The sequence below is a fragment of the Cryptomeria japonica genome, chromosome 8 (genome assembly GCF_030272615.1).
Source record: "Cryptomeria japonica chromosome 8, Sugi_1.0, whole genome shotgun sequence".
Taxonomy (NCBI): Eukaryota; Viridiplantae; Streptophyta; class Pinopsida; order Cupressales; family Cupressaceae; genus Cryptomeria; species Cryptomeria japonica.
The window spans coordinates 630,837,208-630,861,656 of NC_081412.1; the positions used below are offsets into that span (position 1 = coordinate 630,837,208).

Genomic DNA, 24,449 nt, shown 5'->3' on the forward strand with positions numbered 1-24,449 from the left:
ACAAGAAGCATTTGAGGAGTTAAAACGTAGGATATGTTATGCATTAGTTTTATCTCTTCCTGACCTATAGCAGTCATTTGAAATACAAACTGATGCATCAGCATATGCCCTAGGAGCAGTCCTCATGCAGCATGGTCACCCAGTTGCATATCATAGTGAGACTTTTTCTGATACAGTGTGTCGGTATCCCACTTACGACAAGGAATTGTATGCTATTGTTCAAGCTTGTAAGCAATGGAAACATTATATTTTGGGTAAGGAGATTGTCATCCACATAGACCACAAACCTCTTCAATTTTTGCAAACACAAGGAAAGTTGCAGAATGATCAACACCAACAATGGTCAGCCTATCTTCAACAATTTCATCTCAATATTCACCACAAGAAGGGAGGCACAAAGTAGCAAATTGTTTGAGCAGGCCTCTGATTGCAGCTATAAGTATGCTATTGGACTCATGTGGTCATCAAACTAAAACCTGGGCTCACTTGTACGAGAATGATGTTGAGTTTGCAGATGTTTATAGTCAATTAGTGAAGGGAAATCAAGTGAATGACTTCTATTTGCAGGATGGGATGCTTTGTCACCTTGGCCAAATCTGTGTGCCCAATGCAGAATGCAAAAAGTTGATATGGGAAGCTCACTATAGTAAGGTTGTTGGTCATTTTGGAATAGGTAAGACTACTGCTATACTTCAGAGATATTTTTATTGGCCAAAGTTGAGAAGTGATGTCATTTCATATATTCAAGCTTGTATTGCATGTGCTATTGCTAAGTCTGTCAATCGTAAACTTGGTCTATATTCACCACTTCCTATTCCTGAAAAACCTTGGCATTCAGTTTTTATGGACTTTCTCTGATCTTCCTGCCACCAAAAGAGGCCATGATTGTGTGTATGTTGTGGTAGATAGGTTCTCAAAAAATGGCAGTACTAGTGGCTTGTAAAAAGACAATTTCTGCAAAGGACACTGCAAAGATTTTCTTTGAACATATTTGGGTTTATTTTGGCCTACCGAATAGCATTATTTCGGATAGGGACAACAAGTTTCTTAGTAAGTTTTGGTCTACATTATGTGAGAAGATGGATACAAAATTAATAAAGTCTACTGCTTTCCATCCTCAAACAGATGGCCAAACAAAGGTAGTGAATCATTCACATCTACGCATGTATCACTCAAAACATCCACGCACATGGGATGAAAGTCTTCCATATGTTCAGCATAGCTACAACAAGGCAATTCACAGTTCGACTGGTCACAACCCATTTGAGGTTTGTCTTGGTTATCAACCACTTGCACCCATGGATGTTGTTGTACCACTTATTCAACTTGGTGTGGTTCCAAGTGTTGATAAGGAGGAAGATAAGGCAACACGATTCATTGATAGAATTCATCATCTGCAACAAGAAGTTCATGAAATCTTGGAGCATACCAATAAGAAATATAAGGAGAGACATGATGCGCATCGTACTCCCCATAATTTTCAAGTCGGGGACAAGGTGTGGTTGTATATCCAGAAGGAACGATTGCAAGGTGCTAATAGGAAGCTTCGTCCTCTGCACTATGGGCCATACACAATCATCAAGCAAGCCGGTGATAATGCTTTCGAGCTCAATTTACCCCCCTTTCTAGGTCTTCATCCAGTCTTCAATGTGGAACTCTTGAAGCCATATTTCCCCCCACCACTGGATGTTGCAGTGGCAGAAACAATTTCCACTACAGAATTGAATCTAGTTGCAGCTTCTCCATTGCAATGTGATCGGATTGTGGACACCATGGTGAAAAGCATGAAGCAACAGTAGATTTATCTATACAAAGTGGTTTGAGCAGGTCAGATTGCTCAACAAGGAAAGCGGCTTACTCGGGAGTAGCTTCAGCTTCGTTTTCCCCATCTTCTCCAAAGTATTGTTGAACGATTCTAGTAAAGTATTCTCCAGGTGGTAGTTATTCTTTTTCACCCGACTATCCTCCATGATGCAATGGAGCCCATTGCTTTTCAAGGGGGAAGTAATGATCAAAAACAATTTTGAAATATCGAAAAAAATATTTTCATATGTTTTTGTTTGAAAATTTCGTAGTTTTTTATTTTATTATGTAATAAACAAATATGACTGTTGAGTTTCAATTCTCAAGGGGGTTTTGGTGACTCTTGGAATCTCATGAATTGTTATATGTTGGATTTTTTTTAATAGAATGGACTACTTTTTGGCTTGCTTCAATTCTATGTTTACCTTGTTCGTGTAAGCAAATCCACAATACCGCAGGTTCTCACTTAGATATTGTCATCCGAATCTATAATTTGGATCAATGTGAAACGGTGAAAGAAAAAGGAAAAGATAGAAGTGTGAGAAATGAAGAGGGAAGATAGCATGGCAAAGTTGCATAAGAGAACAAAAAGAATTTTGATGAGTTTTGCTTGTAGTGCTACATGAGTGGGTGCAAGGAAAAGGAGGTGAAAAGTAGACACTAAGAGGAGATGAGTGTGTGAAGTGAAAGAAATGCCAATGCACAATGAAATAAAAACAATGGGTCTAAATGTGTAAGGGTAGAGAAGGCACAAGTACGTGGATAGCTAGTTCTCACAAAGACGGGAAAAGAAAGAAACTTTAGTAAGTCAAAAGAAAGAGTAGGTTGCACTAAGTGAGAAGAGATTTAGGAAAGCAAAGCACAAGGTTTGTGTGCGTGAAGAAGGGAAATACCCTTAGCTATGTGGAGATTGTATTGACAGAATATGAACAACAATATTACAGGCAACTTGAAACTAATGATTAGAAGTTTGTCATTGAATTGTAATTTGTTCCAAGTCAATTCAAAACTATGTTGCAGTTTTGAAATGTGTGTATAAAAACTGATTTCGAAATAAAATCGTTTTAATCTTTAGTCTCCAATTGAATGGGATACAGTCTCTTTCGTTTTGTTCTTTGTGTGTTTAATTAAATGAGATACATAGTCTCTTTTGCATTTTTCAGTCTCTTTTGTTTTGTTCTTTGTGTGTTTAATTAAATGAGATACATAGTCTCTTCTGCATTTTTCTTTTTGTGTTCTCTTTTACATTTTTCTCTTTGTGTTCTCTATTGCATTTTTCTGTGTGTTTAAGTTGGGAGTAAGAAGAGTCTTCTTGCATTAATACTTGTGCATTAAGTCATGTTTTTTTGGTGCGTTGATGTGACGTGACATGATTTGTTGCTTTTTAGATCTAAGGAATACATTTCATTCAATTATGGGTAGTCATCATCAACGCTAACAACTTTAAAGTCATAACTAGTAGTACAATATTATCAAAAATACTGGACAATATTGAACATGAAATCAACAAGTGCTATAACTATTATTGGAATGCCCTCAACTACTAGATCCTCTCCCCTATACCCCACTATATATTGTGGACACAACAGACATCTAATCAAGATAATTGAAAGTTTTATTTGCAAACCCCATCTTTAATTGAAAGTTTTATTTGCAAACCCTTTGCATCTTTAAAATTATAAGCAAACTTCAGCAAAGTTTTGCAGGTTATTATTTTCTTCGGTGTCCTTGTCCGTCCTCATCAATCCAAAATTTAGCGGAACATCCACTAAATGCCTTGAAATTTGAGGAAATGCCCCAGTGATCCAAATTTTGGATAGACAGTTACGGAATGCCCTTGGGACAACTAAATGTTCCCGCAGAAACCACACTTATAAATAATTATTTATTATTTATTATTTATTATTTATTATTTATTATTTATTATTTAAATAACAATAAAAACAAGGGGAAAAAATGTGGGGTGTGGCACGCAAAGCGGAGGGAGAAGTTTTTCTTACATAAAATTTGTTCAAACCAACGAAGGAAGACATTTTTCTTACAAAGAAAACGGATAATCAGGCTTGCATTTCTGAGCAAGGGTTTTCTGATTAGATAATCTTTGTGACTACTTAGTAAAAAGTGGAACATTCTTCCAAACGCTTCTTCAACAATAAGAACAATCATGCTACATCCACTGTCACTTTGGATTTAATGGAAGCATGAATTAGTTTTCCTTTGTGCAATATCCTTCAGAGTGTTGTATTTAGACACCGTCATATTAGAAAATTCTCATGTCAAGGGTTTGCACTTTGCAGTAGTGTTGTGAATTGTGATTTAGAGTCTTGTACTTGTTTTATGCTCATTATGAAGACAATGGACAAAATGAAGTTTCTGCTAAAATATGATCAAATGTGATCAGCTTTATCAGCACAGACTGTTCAGATACTACATGTATTTCGATAGCTTGTTGCCTATCATTTTGGAAAACCATTCACTACACAATTCAATCTAAAAAAAGTTTGTTGTAATCTAAATAATCTATGTCTGCCGTGCAAGAGGGTTAAAATTAGTTAACACATAAGGCTGATTATGTTTGAATTGTATTATGTTAAAAAAATTCCCTGTTTAAATTTAAAAAAATTCTCTACTCACTCCCCAAAGCAAAGATGCAGTTAAAAGTCTTATAATCAGATATAAAAATACAAATTGCAAGAACATTATTTTACATTACACAGGAATCATTCAAGATCAATATGATCTGTCTAATTACAAGATACAGAATAATCTCGACTCAATGTTGTATACACTTACGGACAAAGGAGAATGAGTTTCTGGTGAGGAAACTGGAACCTGTCACATAATAGTTGCAACAAGAAAAATGTCTTGCCGCCTTAGCCATCACATAAACTTCCGTTGGTTATAAAAGAATAACTTGGAACGCATCCTGCCGCAGCTTGATAACATCCCAGCATCGTTGTATAATGCATGTACATTTGAATAGGGAAATTTACTTTAAAAGGCCTTAAAACGTGCCCAAAGAATCAGATGTCAAGAGGTTTTTCATTGAATATCATTTCCTGCAAAATTTTAAGCCAGTAGACAATAAAGACCAATAAACTAGAATAGCATGCAAATCATCCCATGCTACAAGCCAAGCATATTCCTGCCCCTAATTAAGATTCTCGTTTGTATCACATATCTGACTCAATGATAATTCCTATAAGCAATGAATCAGGCTAAGTAGATGATTAGCATTTGATAGGCATGAAAAGAAAAAGAACATTAGACAACTATGATAAATTCCACATATCATGATTCATAACCAATGCAAGAGTTAGAAAATAGAATCAGTTGACCAAGTCTACAGATTATCTTTTCAGTGTTAAAATTGGCTGAAAACAACCTCATGTTATTTTATTCGGCTTTCCTGGGCTGCATTACAAAATACACGGTTTATTTTCATATGATGCTCGCAATCAACCATTGATCAGCAAATTTGCATAACAGCAAAGAATTTGAAATTAACTTCAAAAAGGTTTAAATTGGTCTTAAAGAGTTAAGCCCTTAACAATATCAGCCTAAAATACCCATCCAATCAAATGAAAAGAAAGTTGGATTTCATACAATAACTAAATACACACTTCATACAAGAAAATTGGTCCCATCATGCTTCCTTCAAAGCATGCCCCATTAATATTTCGGATTATTTCCATTAAGGCTTTCAATTATGTGAAATGAAGGTGTGTGAATGTCTAAAACTATCTCTGAATTTCCCAGCTTGCATAAAGCTTTGCATTAGCCTCATAATTTAGAGTATCAAGGTTTCGTAATCTCAGCAAACCATACTTACAGCATTTGAAATTTGCCCGTATGCTGAGAACATATCTTCCCTATCCTAACAGTTTCCACGAGCCAAAGATGCAAACTCAGCCTTGAAATGACTAATTTCATACCTCAGAAACCAAAATGCAATGATTGACCTAATTGTCTTCTCAAGATGGTGCCTACGCATATAAAACATTCACATTACACTGCCATTCGAATTTCTCTCATTTGCTTGCTCGCACGGTTATAATTTCTGCTATGCTTTGTTTTCCTAATTTCAAATTCTAAAACCCAACAATATCTTTGGTAAATTAAAGATATGTGCAATAGAAAGCAGGTTACAAGGAAGCACCTCAGGATCATCACAGCCAACGAACTACATTCAGAATAATCATAATCATCTATAATGCTTTACACCCCCTAAGTACCTTGCAATGATATTTCAGTTATATTTTGGTAAGCCGAGCTAGCAAAAGAGCTTTGTTTGGCCCTCCTCTAGTGCTCAGAGGTTGAGATACCTTGGGTTCTTAAGAGACCATTTCAAAGCAAATGAAAAATATTTTTGCTTGCACTTTCTGTTGTCCCGTTCTTCCAAAATGTTTTCCTCATTGTGCTAGTCTCTTTCTATACCTTGATTATTTCTTCAATCTCATCTAGCTACTCAAGATGTTCAACAGTTGTTTGTGGAAAATGAAGGGTTATTTAACCCAAAAAAGGTACAAATGCTTGAACATCGATTATCAAATGTGACCTTAGCTTACAATAGGTGGTTTTGAATCTTGATAGTATAGAGCTACTGATGACATGTTTGTGTAGTTATAAATTTGGCAATATACTGAAGACAACTGTTGACCATGGGAGAATTCTATATTCACCCAAAGCGGAAAGCACAAACAACAAAACATTGAACAATGGATAACTCAAAAGTCACATAGTTGATCCTAGGTCCAAGGGTGCCCAAGGTACAACACAAGCATATTCAAATGTTCTATATATGGGAGCGAATGCCAGAATATTTATGAATGGAAAAACTGCATTATGCAAGAGTTATATATAAATCTGAGGGATCAGAACTATGTCAAACGATACTTAGCATAGTATCTTGTTACCTGTCTGTTGACTAACCAAAGAAAGATTTAAGAGAGAGAAGACACCATATTTTTTGTTTTTGGTCGGTAATAAGATTATTTTATTAATAGATCCGGGATTGAAACTGGCTCGAACCAGTGGTGGCTACAAATAGGGAGCCACCTCCTCAGGAACACCTCCACCCTCCAGCGGAGGGGTAATACAGACACTCCCAACCAAACCCTTCTTACCTTTCTTCTGTTTCACTTCAATCCATACATCCGCTTGAGCATTCTTCAGTAACTTCAGATTATGGACCCCAGCATAATCCACTTTCTGAATAGCATGGTGCCCATCCCTAAAACGTACAACACGATCTCCTTGATAACCAGACCCACCCTCCATCTTCTGTTCAAACACGCTTCACCCTCCATCTTCTGATCGGATGCACAACCAGCCTGTGTAGAGCTGCCACCCAAATGAGAACCTCCATGTTTTGCACAACCCAAACCTTCGACTGCCCTTTGCAAATTATTAGTTGGGTCCAAACCCTTATCACTGGAAAGATTCCCCACAATTTGGGGGGGGACAGATCTCCTACCACCTTATCCACCGTATAAAATTGTGGAGTAACCTCTTTCCACCAAGACATTGTACGCTTCACTCTAAGCCTAGTGCAAGAATCAACATTACGCCCAGTCTTAAAACATCTCCTACATCTGAAAGGAATCCCTTCATAATCCACAGACTGAAGCCAGCTCCCTTTGGAGGATATAATAGAAATTTCAGAAGGGAGGCCCATGGAAACATCCACCACAACCAACAAACGAGCAAAAGTAGTATGCAACAGATTTAAAGAGTAATCATTCGCCATTCAAAACGTACCTAAGGAGTTCCCAACCGCTTCAAAACAGGAGTCAAACCAATACTGCATTGGAAGGTTTGGAAGTTTGATCCAAAGAGGATTCCGATTCAGGGTTGAAAGTCGGATGCCATAGTTTCAGTATCAACATGTGTTTGTCCTCCCAACTCCAATGACCACCGCCAAGGACTTTGTTTCTGTCTGCCACACTTTGGAAAACCACAACGAAAAAGCCACGAGCATGTGGGTAAATCTGCACATAATCCTCCACCAAGGGTTCCCAATTAACTGAGATCCATTTGTGCAACTCACCAAGACTCGGCCATCTGCCTATAAAGTGCTCAATAAGCCCTAACTCTGAAAAAAACACTTCATTATGCTCAACTTCCTTCTCAACCTCCTCCGACAGAATAACAGAAGCGGATTTGGCCGTGGGAACCAAAGTCGTAGCAGCAATGTGTCTTTTATACACGACCAAACACAAAATAAAATACCCAGAGGTATCTTATCCTCTCTTGAATAAAGTTTCCTGACTACTGAAGATCTCGCCGTAGGATCAGTCGGAGTAACTCCAAGGTTCTGATATGTAGGTTCTCTACGTGTGGATAAGCTCTTTGCGGTACGATGTGATTTTGCTAGAATCACAACGGGACTTACTTTCGACAACCTGAACGTCTGATTTGCTTTGGATATTACTGGAACATGGAATTTCACCAGCCCTTGATTTTGAAAAAAGGAAAAAAGGATAAGGGTTGGAACGGGATCTATTTCTAACACTAAGAATGTAAGAGCAATGAATTACCTTTAATGAAATTCTAACTAAGTCTTGCTTTGACATCCTAGGATCATCTCCACAAGATTAGTGCGATCTTCTGAGGAAAGCTTTATGATGTTTAGATCACCGCTACAAGCATGGACACCGTCAAGGTGATGCATATCAATGAAGAAGCGATAATTGAAGTTAAGCTTAAGCTGAATGATTCCAGTTGACTACGCAAGGCAAGTCTGCAATCAACAAACCGCTAGTAGTATGGATATATGAATTTCACCGTTGGTCATACAAATTTCTTCCATTCACCTGATAACATGAAATCAAATTTGAGAAGTATAGAAACCATGCAAATTGTTGAATCGATCCATAGAATTCACCATTTCTTCAATGAAGTTTGCAAGTCTTTGGCAACAATCTTTGCCTTCTCTTTCTACTCTACTCTAACTATTTCCTACTCTCTGACTATTAACTATTAGCTAACTATTAACTATTAACCTTTACAAATGAGGAGCCAGGGCTTTATATAGAGAACCCTTTACAAACAGACGGCTCTGATTGTCTTAGAATCAATGGCTAGGATTACAAGATAGAAACCCTAATTATAACAAACTTCCTTAGCCAATGAGAATTACACTGCAGGAGTGAGGACCAATAGGAAGTAGGGGTAGGTACACCGAAGTTTGTGCCGCCTCTGATAAATTAGATACCTTGAATCTGGTCATGCTGAGGTGGACCAATCCGACCGGAGGAATGATGACTGGGATGCCACCTTGTCTAACGCTTGTGACTTGGTTGATCCTCCTCTGTCTCTGACGTGATAAATGATGTACTTCCTTTACTCCCATGCTTGATGAGGTTTCCTTATTGTCAAGTCTTCTTGCTCCGGTAGCATATCTCGCCTTGAAGTGCTGGCAAAGCCTTTCTTTGTCATCTTGTGGTTCCTTAGTGTGGCGAAAATAAGGTTTTGGAGATGGCTGGCAACTTCTTGAACACTTGTAGTCTTCCAACGCTTCAAAACACCTTGAGTCCACCTTTATGCCTTAGGAATGTCCTTGATGATGATGAACTGGAATAGGTAGTCCTTGTGCAGGCTTGATCTTCTTTTATCTGCAAAGTAAACCAAAGGATGATTAAGCACATATGACATATTCATTTCAACATAGCATTTTCCTCCTTAAATTATTAATGAGAAGACATCAAAATGGAATTTTGTTCAATATCCTCTCTAGGGACAGGCCCTATAAAAATTTTGCTCTGGACCCTTAGGAAGGGTCAAGAGCGAATTTTGACAAAGTTGCTCAATCAGACCTTATTTCATCATTACTTCACCAAGATCAAGTCATTCACCTCCAAAATTGCCAAGGAATAGGTTTTGCTCAAGGACCTAGGCAAAATATTAGACCACTTACAAATTTCGCTCTGGACCCTCTAGAAGGGTCAGGAGCGAAATTCTTGTTTAGGCTCAAGTTCTATCACTTCTCCGCTCCAAAATGTCTTCCAAGGCAAGCATACACTAGTCTTCTCTCCACCAAGGCCTGAGAATCCATCTCTTGACCTTCATCATGAGCAAATTAGATGAAATTTGAGAATTTCGCTCTGGACGCTTTGGAAGGGTCAAGAGCGAAATTCTTTACTTGCTTTTTTTCCTTCACCTAAGTCTACTCTTTTCACTTTTCATACCTGGACTTTCATTTGTGGATCCCTCTCTCAACATGACAAAACTTGTTTGACCCTCAAAATGGCTAGAAAGGAGAATTTCGCTAAGAATCATGGCCAGGGACAGGACCTATTTAGGATTTCGCCCTGGACCCTTTGGAAGGGTCAGGAGCAAAATCCTTGTCCTAGCCTAAAATCTTCATTTTTGATGGCCAGAACCCATTCCAGGGCAATCCTAGGGGCATCTCCCAACCTCTCTCACCTTTGTCTAGGCTTGACTTGACACAAATTTTAGAGGATAGAATAGGTTTTAGGATTTTCGCTCTGGACCCTTTGGAAGGGTTAGGAGCGAAATCCTTGTTCTTGGGCTCATTCCTTCATTTCACTGCTTCAATTTACCTCAAAGGTCAAAGAAACGCTACTCCATTCCTCCCTAGGCCATAAAAACCAAAAGTTTGACTTTTTTTGCAAGGGAAATAGGTGATCTTAGGAATTTCGCTCTGGACCCTTTGGAAGGGTCAAGAGCGAAATCCTAATTTTTGCTCAATTCCTTCATATTTATTGATCACTAGCAACTCAAAGACATGCCTAAGGATATCCCCAATCTCAATTCATCCTGACCCACACTTGTCTTGGCATAAAATTGAGAGAAAAGAGAGGTTTTGGGAAATTTCACTTTGGACCCTTTGGAAGGGTCAGGAGCGAAATTCCTACTCTAGGCTTGACTCTTCATCTCTTCAACTCCAATCTTCTCTGGAAGGCAAAAATACATCACTCTCCACCCAAGGAACAAGGTTTGTAGCCTAAGCAAGGGAGCAAATGAGGTTTATAAAGAATTTCGCTCTAGACCCTTTAGAAGGGTCAGAAGCGAAATTCATCCTTTAGACAAAATCTTCATCTTTTAATGCCTTCAATCACCTCCCAAGGCAAGAACATATCAATCCACCTTCACCATGTCCAAGGAACAAGGATGTTAGCCCAAACAAGGGAGAAAATAGTGTATAGGGAGAATTTTGCTTTGGACCCTTTGGAAGGGTCAGGAGCGAAATTCACATTTAGGCTCAAATCTTGACTTCATTTCTCACATTTCTTCATCCAAACAAGTGTTTTGCCCTCAATAATGCCTGGGAATGAGTTAGTTCTAAGTTTGGGTCAAAGTAAAATGTCTTATGGAGAAAGATACTTATACTTTAAGTTATATTCCATATATACTGTCAGGATGTTTGAGAGTGGTTTCGGACCTCTAGGAGTTATAATGCAAAATCTAGTTTTTGGAGGATTCTTCAATTTTCCAGACAGTCAAATTTCAGGATCAGGGTAACATTCCAAACTTAGCCAAATTTCAGGACATTTGAAAATCAGGATGACATTCCAGACTTCATCACTCACCAATTTGACCTAACTCAGACCTTCAAAGATGATATTCACTCACCAAGCTTCATTGACCTCCTCAAACTCAAACAAGAAACAATTAGCAACAAGAGCAAAACTTGGCCTAAGGAAGACTTTCAAAGAAACCCTAACCTAGAGCACCTACTGACTCCCCTTGGTTCAAGTAGAGCCTGCCATCCTAGTGATCCCCCCGGCGACACTCAAAATGCAAAGGGTAAGAGACAAAACCCTAAAAACCTAGAAAAACAAACCCCAAAAAGCAAAAAGTAGGGGTCCCCATTTGCAATGGGGCGATGTGTGAATACGTCACAACAGTTACCCATGCCATGAGACGCACCTCCCGACGGTTGACGGTAATCCCTCTGAACCAATGCACTCCTATCGCTTCCCCCCACCCACCTAGCATTCTCTGGAGTGGGCCGAGAGCAGGAGTGAAAACCTAAACCCTGACGAACCCCATCATTCCAAGCATCAAATCGAACTAGGTTTCGAGCCGCCGCAGATCCTCATGTTGACTCCACACCCAGTCGGGATCGAAACCTACCACCCTTCACCACAAACGCCCAACTTCGGGCCTCTCAACCAGGGGAAGAAGAAACCCTAGCCCACAGGGCGACTCGAAACGACATTGCACCAATCTCCAAATTTATGTTTCAGAGAAGACACCATATTATATCTATAAATTGACTGAATTATACAAGAGTTCCATCAAAATCTGAGATCATATTATATCTATAGTATAGTATCTTATATCTATAGTATCTTATGTTTATAGTATCTATAGACCTGTCTATTGACTTACTTCAAAGAAAAGTCGTCACATTTAATATACAAAAATGGAATACTAAGGAACATCTAGGCAAATTACTAGAAACACGATGGATCGCCTTCCATCAACTCATATCCCCTGTTTTGTTGTTGTCTAGAAACATTGCAGAGCAAGGCTGACACTATCAAAGTTGTGCCAAATGAGTGAAGCGTAATTAGGACTTTGTAGTACATCCACATGTTATTGGAGGGTCCTGAAGTTCATGGTGAAGACAACATTAGACAAAGAGTAATGCCATTGCACCTTAAGTCAACTAAATTCACAGATCCTCCAAGATCAGTAGCCCTTGAAAAGCAACAGCCCCCATTGTGGCAAGTTACAGAAGATGTGGAAATTTGTTTGCAAATTGAGCTTGATACTTTACAAGGAATCACTTGATTTTTGGCATATTTAACCCTAACATCAATTACTTCATTCATTTCAGAAGGGGTATTGGAATCAAAATTGGTCCCAGCTAACTTAAGTTCTATATCATGTGGTGTGTCTGACAAAGGTGGGCAGTAATGCTGCAACGGTTTAGCATTGAGAATTTGACGCAAACCAAGATAGGCTAAAATATTTAACTTGAAAGCATTATCTACAATTTTCTAAGTGATGGTGTATGGGCCATATCGAGGAGGATGAATCTTTCAATAAGATCCTATAAGTCTTTCCTTACACAAATGAAGCCATGCTGTATGTGCATGAGACCTAGGTTATACCAATGACGAAAACCAAGATAAGCTCAAAGATTCAATGCACTATCTTCAACATTCTTAGTGATGGTGTATGTAACATATCAAGGAGGATGAATCTTTCAATAAGGTCCTCTAAGTCTTTCCTTATGCAAATGAAGCCATGCTTTATGTCTATGGGACCTGGGCCATACCAATGAGGGTATATCTTGCAGTAAGGTTCTACGAGTCTTTGCTCACACAATCAAGGGCCTATTTAATCACCGATCTAAATTGTGTGTGGCACCCAATGCTGATCATGGGACTGCTTATATTCGGCACAGAACTTCTACAGAATTGTTTGCACCTACTGTTGAATATGCTAAATGTATTCATACTCCATGAATTTAGTAGCTTTTTCAAACATTTTGCACTAAAGGAATCACTGTTGTACATGGTGGCAATGGATAAGCTACAACTGTGGGTACCAAAGGTTGGAAACACAAGCAAACCAGTGGATAATCTACAACTTGGGTGCCAAATGTTTGGAACAAAAGCAAACCAGAAAAGAGAGGGACTATGGTGAGTAGACTTGTGAACATCTCTGTTGTAACTATGTTGAATGAGAGATGAGTTTTCATCCCAAATGTTATGCTCCTGGACTCATAAATCAAAAGGAGATGCATGAGCATCCTATTTACCATTTTTATTTTTTCTATTAATATGGAGCTAGAATAAGGTAGATTAGCTTTAGTGTCCATCACTGAAAAAAGAGATTTTAAAAAATGGCTCAAGAATCTCATAATCCCAATCAGATGTGATTGTAGTTGGTAACCAAAAGTAAATCAAATTACTTCAAGGGTGTTGCATCACAGAGGACTGCATCTGAAGAGGTTTAGATTTTGACATTTTGTATTCCAGGGAACACTAATGAGTAATGAGTGACACTTCTCAAAACCTGAGCTAAACAATTAAACAGCGTATGATTGTGGATGAGGCATCATTTGTAGGCTCAATCCTCAAACCATTTTCAAAGAAATCAAGTTCTTTTCACTACAACTATCAACAACATGTATAGGTTGTCCGTTGACCCAAATTTAGAATGGGGCAGTCTTTTTGCTTCTTCTAGACTTGAATTAGATGACACAACAATTACTACAATAGTGTCTGGCTCACAGTCTTTGATTCATTTGCTAGTCCATGAAAGCTACTCTGAAAAATAAAAAATTTTGTATGACTCTTGGATGTTCAAATCAGTAAGTTAAATTATGAAATATAGTAGTATATTCTTAAGTAGATAGGTTTTGACCTTGCAAAATTTAGGGATAATTAATCTACCCACCATCATAATTTCCAACAAGGTAACAGATTTCTTTCAATGCTTCGTCAGAACTGCTCCACATATCTGCATGTTTAATGTCCATCCTTATGAGTGATGCAGCAAGCTATTCCACCATTTTTCAATAGGCAAGGAAACTCTCAAATGTGCAAAAGTAATCTTTTTCTTGATCAACGAATTGATCAATTGAATAGTAAGAGTAGATAAGGTTGAGACAATTATCTAGAGCATCCACATCTATTTTATCCTTAAAAATAGGGATATCCATATTCATTGTATGTTACATGGTGTTTGGCCTCCATAAGGTATACTTGGTGAAATTGATGGGTCAGAAAACAATTGAAAATGTAGTAGGAGTTAGGTGAAGTGATCAATGATCCCTGCTTTTTCTTGTGCATAATGTTCTAGTCGCTACAGAGCATTCTCTATCATCTTTTCAAACATTTGTGAAGTCAGCATCTCTATTGTCAGTTTATCTACCACTTACTAAGATCATGGAAAAAGATATGATGTGGGATCACAAGTTCCAAAAACAAACTTCCCATACCAAGATCTTCTATAAGTGGGCAAGCAAACTGTAGATAAGGATTAAGATGAGAAACACAATGCCACCAGTATATAACAAGAAATTATTTGCTCTAATGCCACTAATCAAAGACCCATGGGCACACAAGGGACAACATATTTGAATGGATTCAAATGATTTATGAATGAAAGCGAATACAAAACTGACAATGTTGCAAATTTCTATTTAGAATGCTATTCTACTGTAGCGTCCTATATTGTACTTCCCTACAATTTTGTCCTCACTTAGGCCTCACTTTGGCATTTCGGTTTCCAAGGCCTAATTGCAATGTTGATTCTGCTCACACCACCCATCTATCCTGCAATTTCACCATCTTCCCAACTCTCCCCCCAATCTTGGAGTCCTGATTTCCAGGACCAGGGCATACCATGCCTTGGGCCTCTTAATTGGGCCCCAAATTGAAGCCTCATAATGGTCATCACTAATGAGCAAGAATTTGGATCCCATGTCGGCCTACTCCGGAAATTTAATTGAATTTTTGAGTAGACAAGTATAATTTCAATCTAAGGAACAGAAATCAAGATCTCAATTACACACTAGCATATTCAAGTGAGCAAACAATCAGTCATTCATCCGGAAATTGAAGCAAAAGTGAAGTCAAGTTCAAGCATTAAAGATGGCATTCATGATCAGTGTTTTATGAAGACATACTACATGAAACTTCTAAAAGCTTTGTGTGAAGACAAACAAAACTTCATCAAGGTAAACATTGTGGTTTCAAGCATTACATTTCAGATTCAGTTTTTCCCTCGAAAGGAAAGTACTTTATTGTCGTCTTTCATTACATTTGTCAGTTCAATTTCTTGGTTAATTCCTATTGTGACCTAATCACACATCACCCCATCCTAGATAGGGACCCCCTATCTTTTAGCCCCTTTTGGTCGTTTGGTCTTGTTTTTTTGTGTGTTTTGGTGGCAATCTCTTCAATATCTCCGCTTTGCGAATGTTCGGGGGTCAGTTAGAGTTGATTTGCTTCTCTGTGGAGCGAATTCTATAAAGTCTAGGGCCTGTTTTGTCCCTTTTTAGGGTTTTTGCCCTTCGTCCTAGATTTTAGGGGTTCCTGTTAGGGTTTTGGGAAAACTGAACATACGACTGGAATCAGGACCCTTCAAGGAACCTCCCAGTAAAATTTGAGATTTTTCCGGTTCCCTGAATGTCGTCATTCTGCCAACAAATCAAACTTACTATTTTTAGTAATTTATATTTTTAGTAAGTTTCTATTTATAGTAAGACATTCCTGCACCCTGTCTAGAGGTCTAACGCTAACACTTTGAAGGTTTCTATTTTTGGAAAGTCAGTACTGGCAAGGTCAGTCGGACAAGGCGACAAGGATCAGACGTTCGCAAACATTTCTAATTCCGGAAAGTCAGATAGCAAACAGAGAGCCAGAAATTGATCAAGTGCTAGAAGCCTATGCCTAGAATGGAAAGCTCGGAAATTCACCAAGGTTTAGGAAGTCATTCCAAAATCGCAAAGATGGAAAAATACTATGAATCCATGGCATAGTGAAAATTCCACCAAGGATGCAGTTGGGCGCCAAAATGGGTTAGGCAAGGATGGATGGATAAACTTCATGATTCCTCCACAGAGTGAAAATTCTGCCCAAGTATGTAGTTGGGCGCCAAAATGGTATACCCATGGAAAGTGTAAAAAATGAAAAAATTCCAAGGCACAGTGAATTCAACGCCCAAACTAAAAGTTGAAATTTTGCAGAAGGCGTGGAATCCAAGGAGTCAAGGAGGAACAAAAAGCAAAATTCCCCTCGAGCAAATTTTTGAGTTTGCTATTTTTAGAAACCGAATATCGATGGAGTGTGGAAAATTTTATAGATTTGGAAATGGGGTGAAATTCTCCATCCAATGAACCTGACTCCTAAATTTTAGGAGGATCCCTAAAAAATAGGGATGTTGAAAAGAGACATGGAAATTCCTTCAAAAGCAGGAGACGATAAGTTAGAATGGAATCAAGCAAATCCCGAGAGAATCCTTCGAATTCGCTCCAAAATTGGAAAAAATGAAAATCAACGAGTTAGCAAAGAGAATCTTCCAAGTATGATGCATGACTTGGAGCATTTAAGGAAAGTTCTAAATTTGAACTCATTCGCATGGGAAGTTGCCTTTGCATGGCGTAGTGATTGGGGGAAGTATGACGCATCATGAATGCAATTGCTAAATTAATGCCTCTTAAAAATTCTATATAAGTTTGGAAAGGCATTTCATTTCTCACGTGCAAGATTTGGGAAAGAAGAAGTGGAGAAGTGAAGAATAATCATACTTGGTCTCTGTTTTTATCATTTCCAAGGTGCTTCCAGGATGGCAGAATCAAGCAAGGCAGCCACTGTCTCCAGGCAGGCATTGATCAAGGTGGAAATGAAAGGTTTTCTTCCTCATTCTCGGTTGAATTCAAGATGGGATGAAATCAGCGACACTAACCTGGGCACATTCAACTTGGCTGCATTCAAGATCCAAATGTTCGGAACAGCAGGGCACAATCCATCGCCGACAGCTATCAAAATTGTGAAAAGTGGAATAGTTGCGGCAGCTGGTTTTCCTCCCGCTATTCAATGCTCAGACTTGGTCTTGGAATGTGCAACACATTATAATCAGGAGCGAAAAACAATCTCAACGCCAGATGGCAAGCTACTAGCAACATTGACTCCAGGGTCAATTGGTGAGGCTTTCGGAATTCCTTCACATTATTCCATGACGTACAGGATCAGCAACGGAGCTCAGGCAATATATGAAGCAGGTCCTGCCAGGTGTGCTGATTTCATTAATAAACAGTGGTTGCTAAAGCCTAGAGTGCATGTTTCCAAGATGCCCAAAACTCTCACCATCTTTGAGTTCAAGCAGGAGTATGTAGACTTGATAAAAATGCTAAGCAGAGTAATGGGATGCCCACATTCTGTGAACTTGGAGGCCTGGATGTTCTTCTACATAGGCGAGATCATGAATTCAAATACGTTGATCGACTGGGCTAGATTGATCAGTCACTACATGCATGAACAGTTGAAGAACCTAAAAGAGAAAAGATCCCAGTCCTTTTTTATGAGCTCCTACCTGTTCTATATGCTTGCACGAAGAGGAGGATTCGATGGGCTGCCAGCAAGAGGAATCATGGGTTGCGGACCAGCTCAGTTAAAAGTACATGAATGTTATCCCCAGCCGCATCTCCACAATATTAATTCTTACAGGTTGGCGAATGACACCTTCACCATGTACTTGACGCGGCACATGCAAAAGAAGTTGCACGTAAGGATGTCACCGCAAGCAAGTGCCTTGGTCCGGAGGTATGGAGCTACGTTCTTGCAATTCCCTAAATTCACCTACATCAAGACGCAAAGATTCTCCTTCCAGTCATACAAGTTGCCCAAATATCCATCAGACAAGCTTGTATTGCTAGAGCTCATGAGGCAGTTAACGGCCTATGATCAGTTGCAGAAGAAGAAGCAATCAATTGAATTTCCAGTTGTTCTGGGTGACTTCATGGAAATATGCCCAGGCCTGGAAGCCGCTGAAAGTGCAACAAGGGAATTGGCATTCTATCACCTGCCATTTCATACATCCAGGGCCCAATATGATCCTTACAGCCAAATTAGGAAGGTTGCTGGCATCAAATTCATCCACAAGTTTCACTTGGAGGATTACTGGGCAAGTGTCGAGGATGACCTTGAGGTCCAGAAGAGAATGCATTTCAAATTGCCCCTCGACACCATCAAGATAAGTGAAATTTATCAGGTGCTAGATCAGGTGGATGCAGATATGATACAACCTGAATTCGAGAAAGTAAAGGATCAACCTATTCAATTGTTGGATTGGTCAGTACCCGAGATGGATGATTTGAATATCTTGGCTAGACCAGTGCTGAAATTCACTAAGCATTGGATTGACAGGCAGATAAGAAAGTTGGTGGAAGAAAAAGTCCATCTAACATGCTAGCTAATGGGAAGTCTGGATTCCCATAGTGAGGCAACTGAAATCTCTTCACAAGTTCAGACAGGAAGGGAACCTCGGATGGACAAAGGGAAAAATGCCCCAAAGAGGCCAAGGACAACAAAGAAGAAGGATATCCAACAGGAAGCCCAGCAAGAAGAACCTCCACAAAAGAGAGCAAGGACAGAAAGGGAGCATTCACCAATTAGTTCCTCAAGCATGCGAGAAGTAGAGATGTTTCCACATTCCACAGGTCCACTTCACAAGGACACCGTCAACCGAGAAGTCAAAGGCAAGAAAGTCCCCCGCACCAGGAAGAAGCTCGCCAGGACAGCTTCGTGGAGGCTATCCTTGGTGAAATGGAGGAAGAATCTCAGGAACAGGAGCATGTAGAGGATCATAGCCATTCCATCCCTGCTCCAGACTTGTTGATAGGCAGGTTGGGGAATGAAGCAGACGGAGAAACCAATCCTGCTGAGGAGTTGGAAAAATTATTGAAGAGGATGGATCAGTTGACGGAAAAGAAGCCCCCCCGAAAATTTTCCAAGGTTGTCGGGGAAGAATCTAGATCCCGGACCTTGCACATTGCTGAGCCTACAATGGATTAAGATAGAAGTTAGATCAGGCAAGAGGATTACGTCATCAGGCAAATTGATCTTGGCCATGCTTCCACAGGTCAGGTAATGGGAGACTTTGAAGAATCTTCTTTAGCCTTGAGGGAGAAATTGTTGAAATCAAAGGCGAAATGTAAGCGGCTGAGGGAAGAAAATAGAGTCCTGTGCCAATACATCAGGAGTTTCAAAAGACCTCTCAAGGAGGCAAGTCCATCATTCACTCCTCCTTCCTCCCTTCCCAAGGAACTGGTTCATGATGCAGAGCTTATTAGGGCAATGGTGCAAAATTCCTGAGAATGGGTAGAAGACGTTTATGCTGAGGTAGGAAAATTCATTGAGGATCTAGCTCAGCTTCATTCGAAGTTCATAGCCCTCCTAAACAAATTGGAGACAGCAGAAGGATTATGGGAGGATGTGGACATTTACCAGGACTTAACCATTTCGCGACTCAAGACTCTGACGAAGACTCCAAGGCAAACTCTGGTGGACAGAAAAGCGATCCAAGAAAATGAAGCTTATGACTTTCCCCGATGGTTCTACACCATCTACTCAGGAAAGAACACCTTTGACAAATTCAGCGTTGACTCTGTCACCTAGAAGGAGTCTATCAGAGGGGTACAAGAGGACATCCTTGTTGATTTTCGTGATCAGATTAACAATAATGAGCAGGAAATAATAATGCAGTCACAAGAATCAAAGCACACAAATAGAAAGGGCACACAATACAAGTTTACCCTGGGAAAACCTCCCTCTTAGGTGAAAAACCCAGCAACAAGATCCAAGTTTATATTAGACAATATCAGCATACAACTTTGCTTACTGCACTTGAAGCAACATATAAATAGGAACAGCAGACTGAAGATTCCAAACTAGGGCACAAGGAATAGCTTGATAGACTTATCTGCACTATCGAGATTTGTTGTTTGCTGTCATGCAGATCATTCACAGAGCATAGGAGTGAATTTGCTGACTGTGGATATGATTCGCTGCCACTGAGACAATTCGTTGTTCCTAGGAATGAATCGCTGACACAGGAAGATAGTTCGTTGTTCCTAGGACTGAATCGCTGACACAAGAGGATAGTTCACTGCCTTTTTTTAAGGCTGATTCACATAAGGCTAGCAATGAATAATATATATGTCTATTGTGTAGAATGAATCTTGTTTATATACAAGATTCATGTTTAAGTCTTCTAAGTCGGCCTTAACCAATTCTCTTAATTTTACATATTCTACTTTGCACTTTAGCGGCGCCCAATTTGGGGCCTACATAACTTGCAATATGTGCCACGTTACCTTTTGGACCCAGCCCTATTGCTTGCCCACACATTACATTTGGGCCCAGCCCTATAGGCATCAATTGCTTAATCTACACGTTACATGGGAATAGGACCCAGCCCTATAGACATCAATTACTTAATCTACACGTTACATGGGAATAGGACCCAGCTGAGTCTCCACGTTACATCTAGAAGAAGGGCCCAGCTGAGTCTCCACATTACATTAAGAAGAAGGGCCCAGCCCTATAAGGATTTAAATCCTTATTTATTTTCCTCACTAAGTTACAATAAACTAACAATCCTTAGAGCAATAGAATCATTGTTTGCAAGGAACTCAATGACAGAGGAATAACGGTGAACTCCCTGAAATCTCAGTTGCACGATTTCTTCTTCGTAGGTTCATTCCCTAAGGAACATTTTGCAAATGTTTCTTCATTCTCTGGTATAATGAAGAAGACGCAGGAAGTCATGGCAGCGTGGGAAAGCTTCTTTTCCAAGAGCAAGGAAGAAATTGCCTTGATGGAGTTTAACATTGAAAATGTGCCAAGTGTCTCCATCGGAGAACTGGAAGTTGTCGTTGGCAGATTCATTGCGTACGCCATAAATGAACGGGATAATGGTCGTCCATTTTTGGACGAAAGTCTTTTGGCTGAATAGTAGTGACATACTTATTGCTGAAGGAATTTTGACTAGGCATGGGTCCAGTCAATGCATGTCACCATCAGATAAGGAATCTTCTTGCAAGTCGCCTTCTCATTATGGTTTTATGACAAATTCTCCATGCATGTTGCCGTCACTAGAAGAATGATGGGCATTTATGAAGGTGTCAGTTATATTCTGAGCATAATCAACATCATGGGACACATTTAATGTGTTAATGGGCGCTATTTTAGGCTCTTTGAATAAATTGTATATTGGCATAATGGGTTATTAATTGCCGATTCCCACCTTGTTGCACCTTGAGTGGGAATCTTCTAGGGTTAACCCTAATTAGGGTTTGCATGGGCTGAGGCCTATATAAGGGGGTGACCCCCTCATTTGTAAAGGGAGAGAGATTATTTTGTCTGAGATTGTTGCATCAGGATTGTGAACTAGTCAACTTAATGCATTGTTCAATTTGACGGTGTATTCTCGTTCTACTTTGGCAATCTGCATGGTCTTGCTCTCTTCGATTAGATTAGATTTGTTTATATGTTGTTAGAAGAACTGGATTTGATAGGAGAACTTGTTGCAGAATCCAAGCTCATACTTTTTGTTGGTTGAAAATTTTGTACACTTGGGGAAATATACAAAATTGTGGTTTCAACCACAGCACACGAGTAAAAACTCTCCTAATTAAAGGAAGGCTCCCCCTATCTAACTACAACTTTGAAAATAAAATAGGATGGGACAGCAATCTTTCTTCTTTTTTCAAGAAAGACTATATCATTTTCTCTTCATAGAAAAGGATAGCGATTGAATATGAACAGTAGTAACCACTTTCAAGTTAAATGAGAGAAAGAAAATGAAGTTTCCTGAAAGCGCAAAGACTTCCATCACTTCCTCCGGGACGGGAGAGCAATATCAAGCCCAAAGACTTGATTATGTGAAGTCATATCTACCCTTTTCTATACTAAATTTTACAACGAATAAAAGACAACAGCTCAAAGACTGGAATAATCTATTCTTTCAACACAAAGACAAGAACTAATGCAAGCTCAAAGACTTGTTGCTATTTCTTATCAAACAATAATTTTTCCTCAAGAATAGACACGAGCTCAAAGACTTGTTGCTCCTTCTAGAGATTTTCCTATTTTAATTAATCTTCTCTACTTGCAGCTCAAAGACTTCAAATCAGATTAGACTAAGCTCCTTTTAGAAACACTTTGCATGGAAGAAATAAAAAGACTCAAAACTTGAGTAATCCTTCTTTATTATTCTTCAAAAACTTTCAATTCACATACATAAGCTCAAAGACTTCTTTCTGTAAATTTGGCAGAGTTTTTGCTTGCTTTCCAAAAAGATAAATATTACAATAGACCCCTCAAGTATTTATAGAAGAGGAGCCTTTAGAAAAAGGTGGGAGGATCCTAACAAACTTGAGAGATTCTCTCAACCACCAAGACTTATTCCAACTACAATCCTAATCGAACACAACTTGTAGTTGCCTTACATGTAATTACAAAAGTGCAAGTAATGTGTAACTTGCATTTTACAAAAAATACTTTTACATGTAACTTGTCAAAACAAAATTACAACTAAGGATTACAAAAGAGGAAAAATTCACCTAAGTGTTGAAAAACACTTAAGTTGCATTTTGTGAAGACACAAATCCTTGAAATTTTTGGATGCTCGTTTGTAGTTCCTCGGGATTTGGTTCATGGGTGTTCTTGACAACAACCATGGTCTTCACAATAGTGTCGTAACACTGGAGGAGCGTAGAATTGTTTTTATCCAGGATAGACTGGATTTCATGCAGAAAGGCTTGGTGTTTCATCAATGTCTGAATTGAAGCGGCCGAGAATTGTTTGCTCCATTCATTATAAATCCTCATTTGTAAATCAGCAAGAACTTCTTCTTCTGGAATCAGCTCTCCATCCTGACTTACTATGTTGCAAAAGGCCCTTTCACAATGTGAGACAATATCTCGGAAAACTTCACCACGAAATCTCTTTGCATCACCGATCTCCTCAATGAGGGATTTAAGAACAAGGGTCTTGTTTTCCAGGAGTTCTTCAAATTCCAAGTACATGACCCTGGAAGAGATGATGACATGCTCCTGTAGAACATTCAACTGTTGTTGGGGCATATGGTACGCCAGATTGTCAAACTTTCTTCAACACTTTCCAGATTCTTTTTGAAAGTATTCGAAGTCTGATCCAGTTTCTCCTCAATGGCCTCTAACTTAGACATTATCTGAAAAATGTCTTTCATTACCTGTGCACATAGATCATAAAGCTGATCAACCTAGGAATCCAATGCTTGTACCTTTTGAGCACCCCTTTCCACTCCACGAATTGATTCTTGGGAACCAGAAGAACCTATGGAGTTACTCCCTTCAGCAGCAGGTTTTGTAATTTTATGAATGGCTGCCATAAGTTGTCAGTTTTCCTCTTCTAGCTTGTCTTTCTTTGCTAGAAGCTCATCACACATTTGCACCAATGAAGCAACAAAAAACTGAGCATCATGTTTAATGACCTCATGCGTCTGTTTTCCCAACTCTATCCTTGTAACCTTATAATCGGCAGCTGACATTTCTTCAAGTGGCTTATCTGCAATAGGTTCCACAATTTCAGCTACCTTCATCTTGTTGCTGTCAACAATTACTCTGGAGATAGTCTTGGCCTTCTTAGCAACTTTGGATCTGGATTGTTTCAATTGTTGGTAATCAAAGGCATCAGGTGAGATTTCTTGCTTCTTCCTTTTCGGGGTAAAAGAACTAAGCCATGGAGGCAAAGTCATCAACTCCCCTCCAGTAGCAGCCGTAGGCAAAGGAGAAACAGTTTCTGTTTGAATCACCGTTGTCATCCTGGGAGGAATATCTGTTTGGACAGCGACCACGGTTTGCCCAGTTACCAATGGGTATGAAGATTGCCTCATGAATTCTTCAAAACCAGAAGTGGAAGTATCAATTTCTGATAACTGGATACAAGTAGGAATATCCTCGGGAACTTCCAACACACACTCTTGTTGAGGATCAGGAGATGGCTCGTATGCTGAAATGGGAATAGCATTCTGAGAAGACTCATCCACAAGCAAATCAGGAGGAGAAAGAGGTGTCTCAATGGAAACTGGAGGAATGATCTCATGAGGCGAGTTTGAAACTGAAGACTTGGGAGCATCATCAGATTGTTGCCCCTCTTCTGGATTATCCAAAT

General features: G+C 39.3%; 1 protein-coding gene across 7 annotated transcripts in view; it reads right to left on the reverse strand.

The window, feature by feature from the left end:
• Nucleotides 1-4,452: 4,452 nt before the first annotated feature.
• Nucleotides 4,453-24,449, reverse strand: part of LOC131045166 (probable E3 ubiquitin-protein ligase RHB1A) — a 61,811-nt gene continuing 41,814 nt past the window's right edge. For 5 of the 7 annotated variants that reach the window (XM_057978700.2, XM_057978697.2, XM_057978699.2 and 2 more), the window contains one exon: nt 4,706-4,862. In XM_057978700.2, coding sequence (XP_057834683.1) covers nt 4,846-4,862 — 17 coding nt within the window. In that variant the 3' untranslated portion in view covers nt 4,706-4,845. Of the gene's footprint in view, nt 4,863-24,449 lie in introns of all 7 variants that reach the window. The other 2 variants (XM_057978698.2, XM_057978696.2) reach the window with 1 other exon arrangement.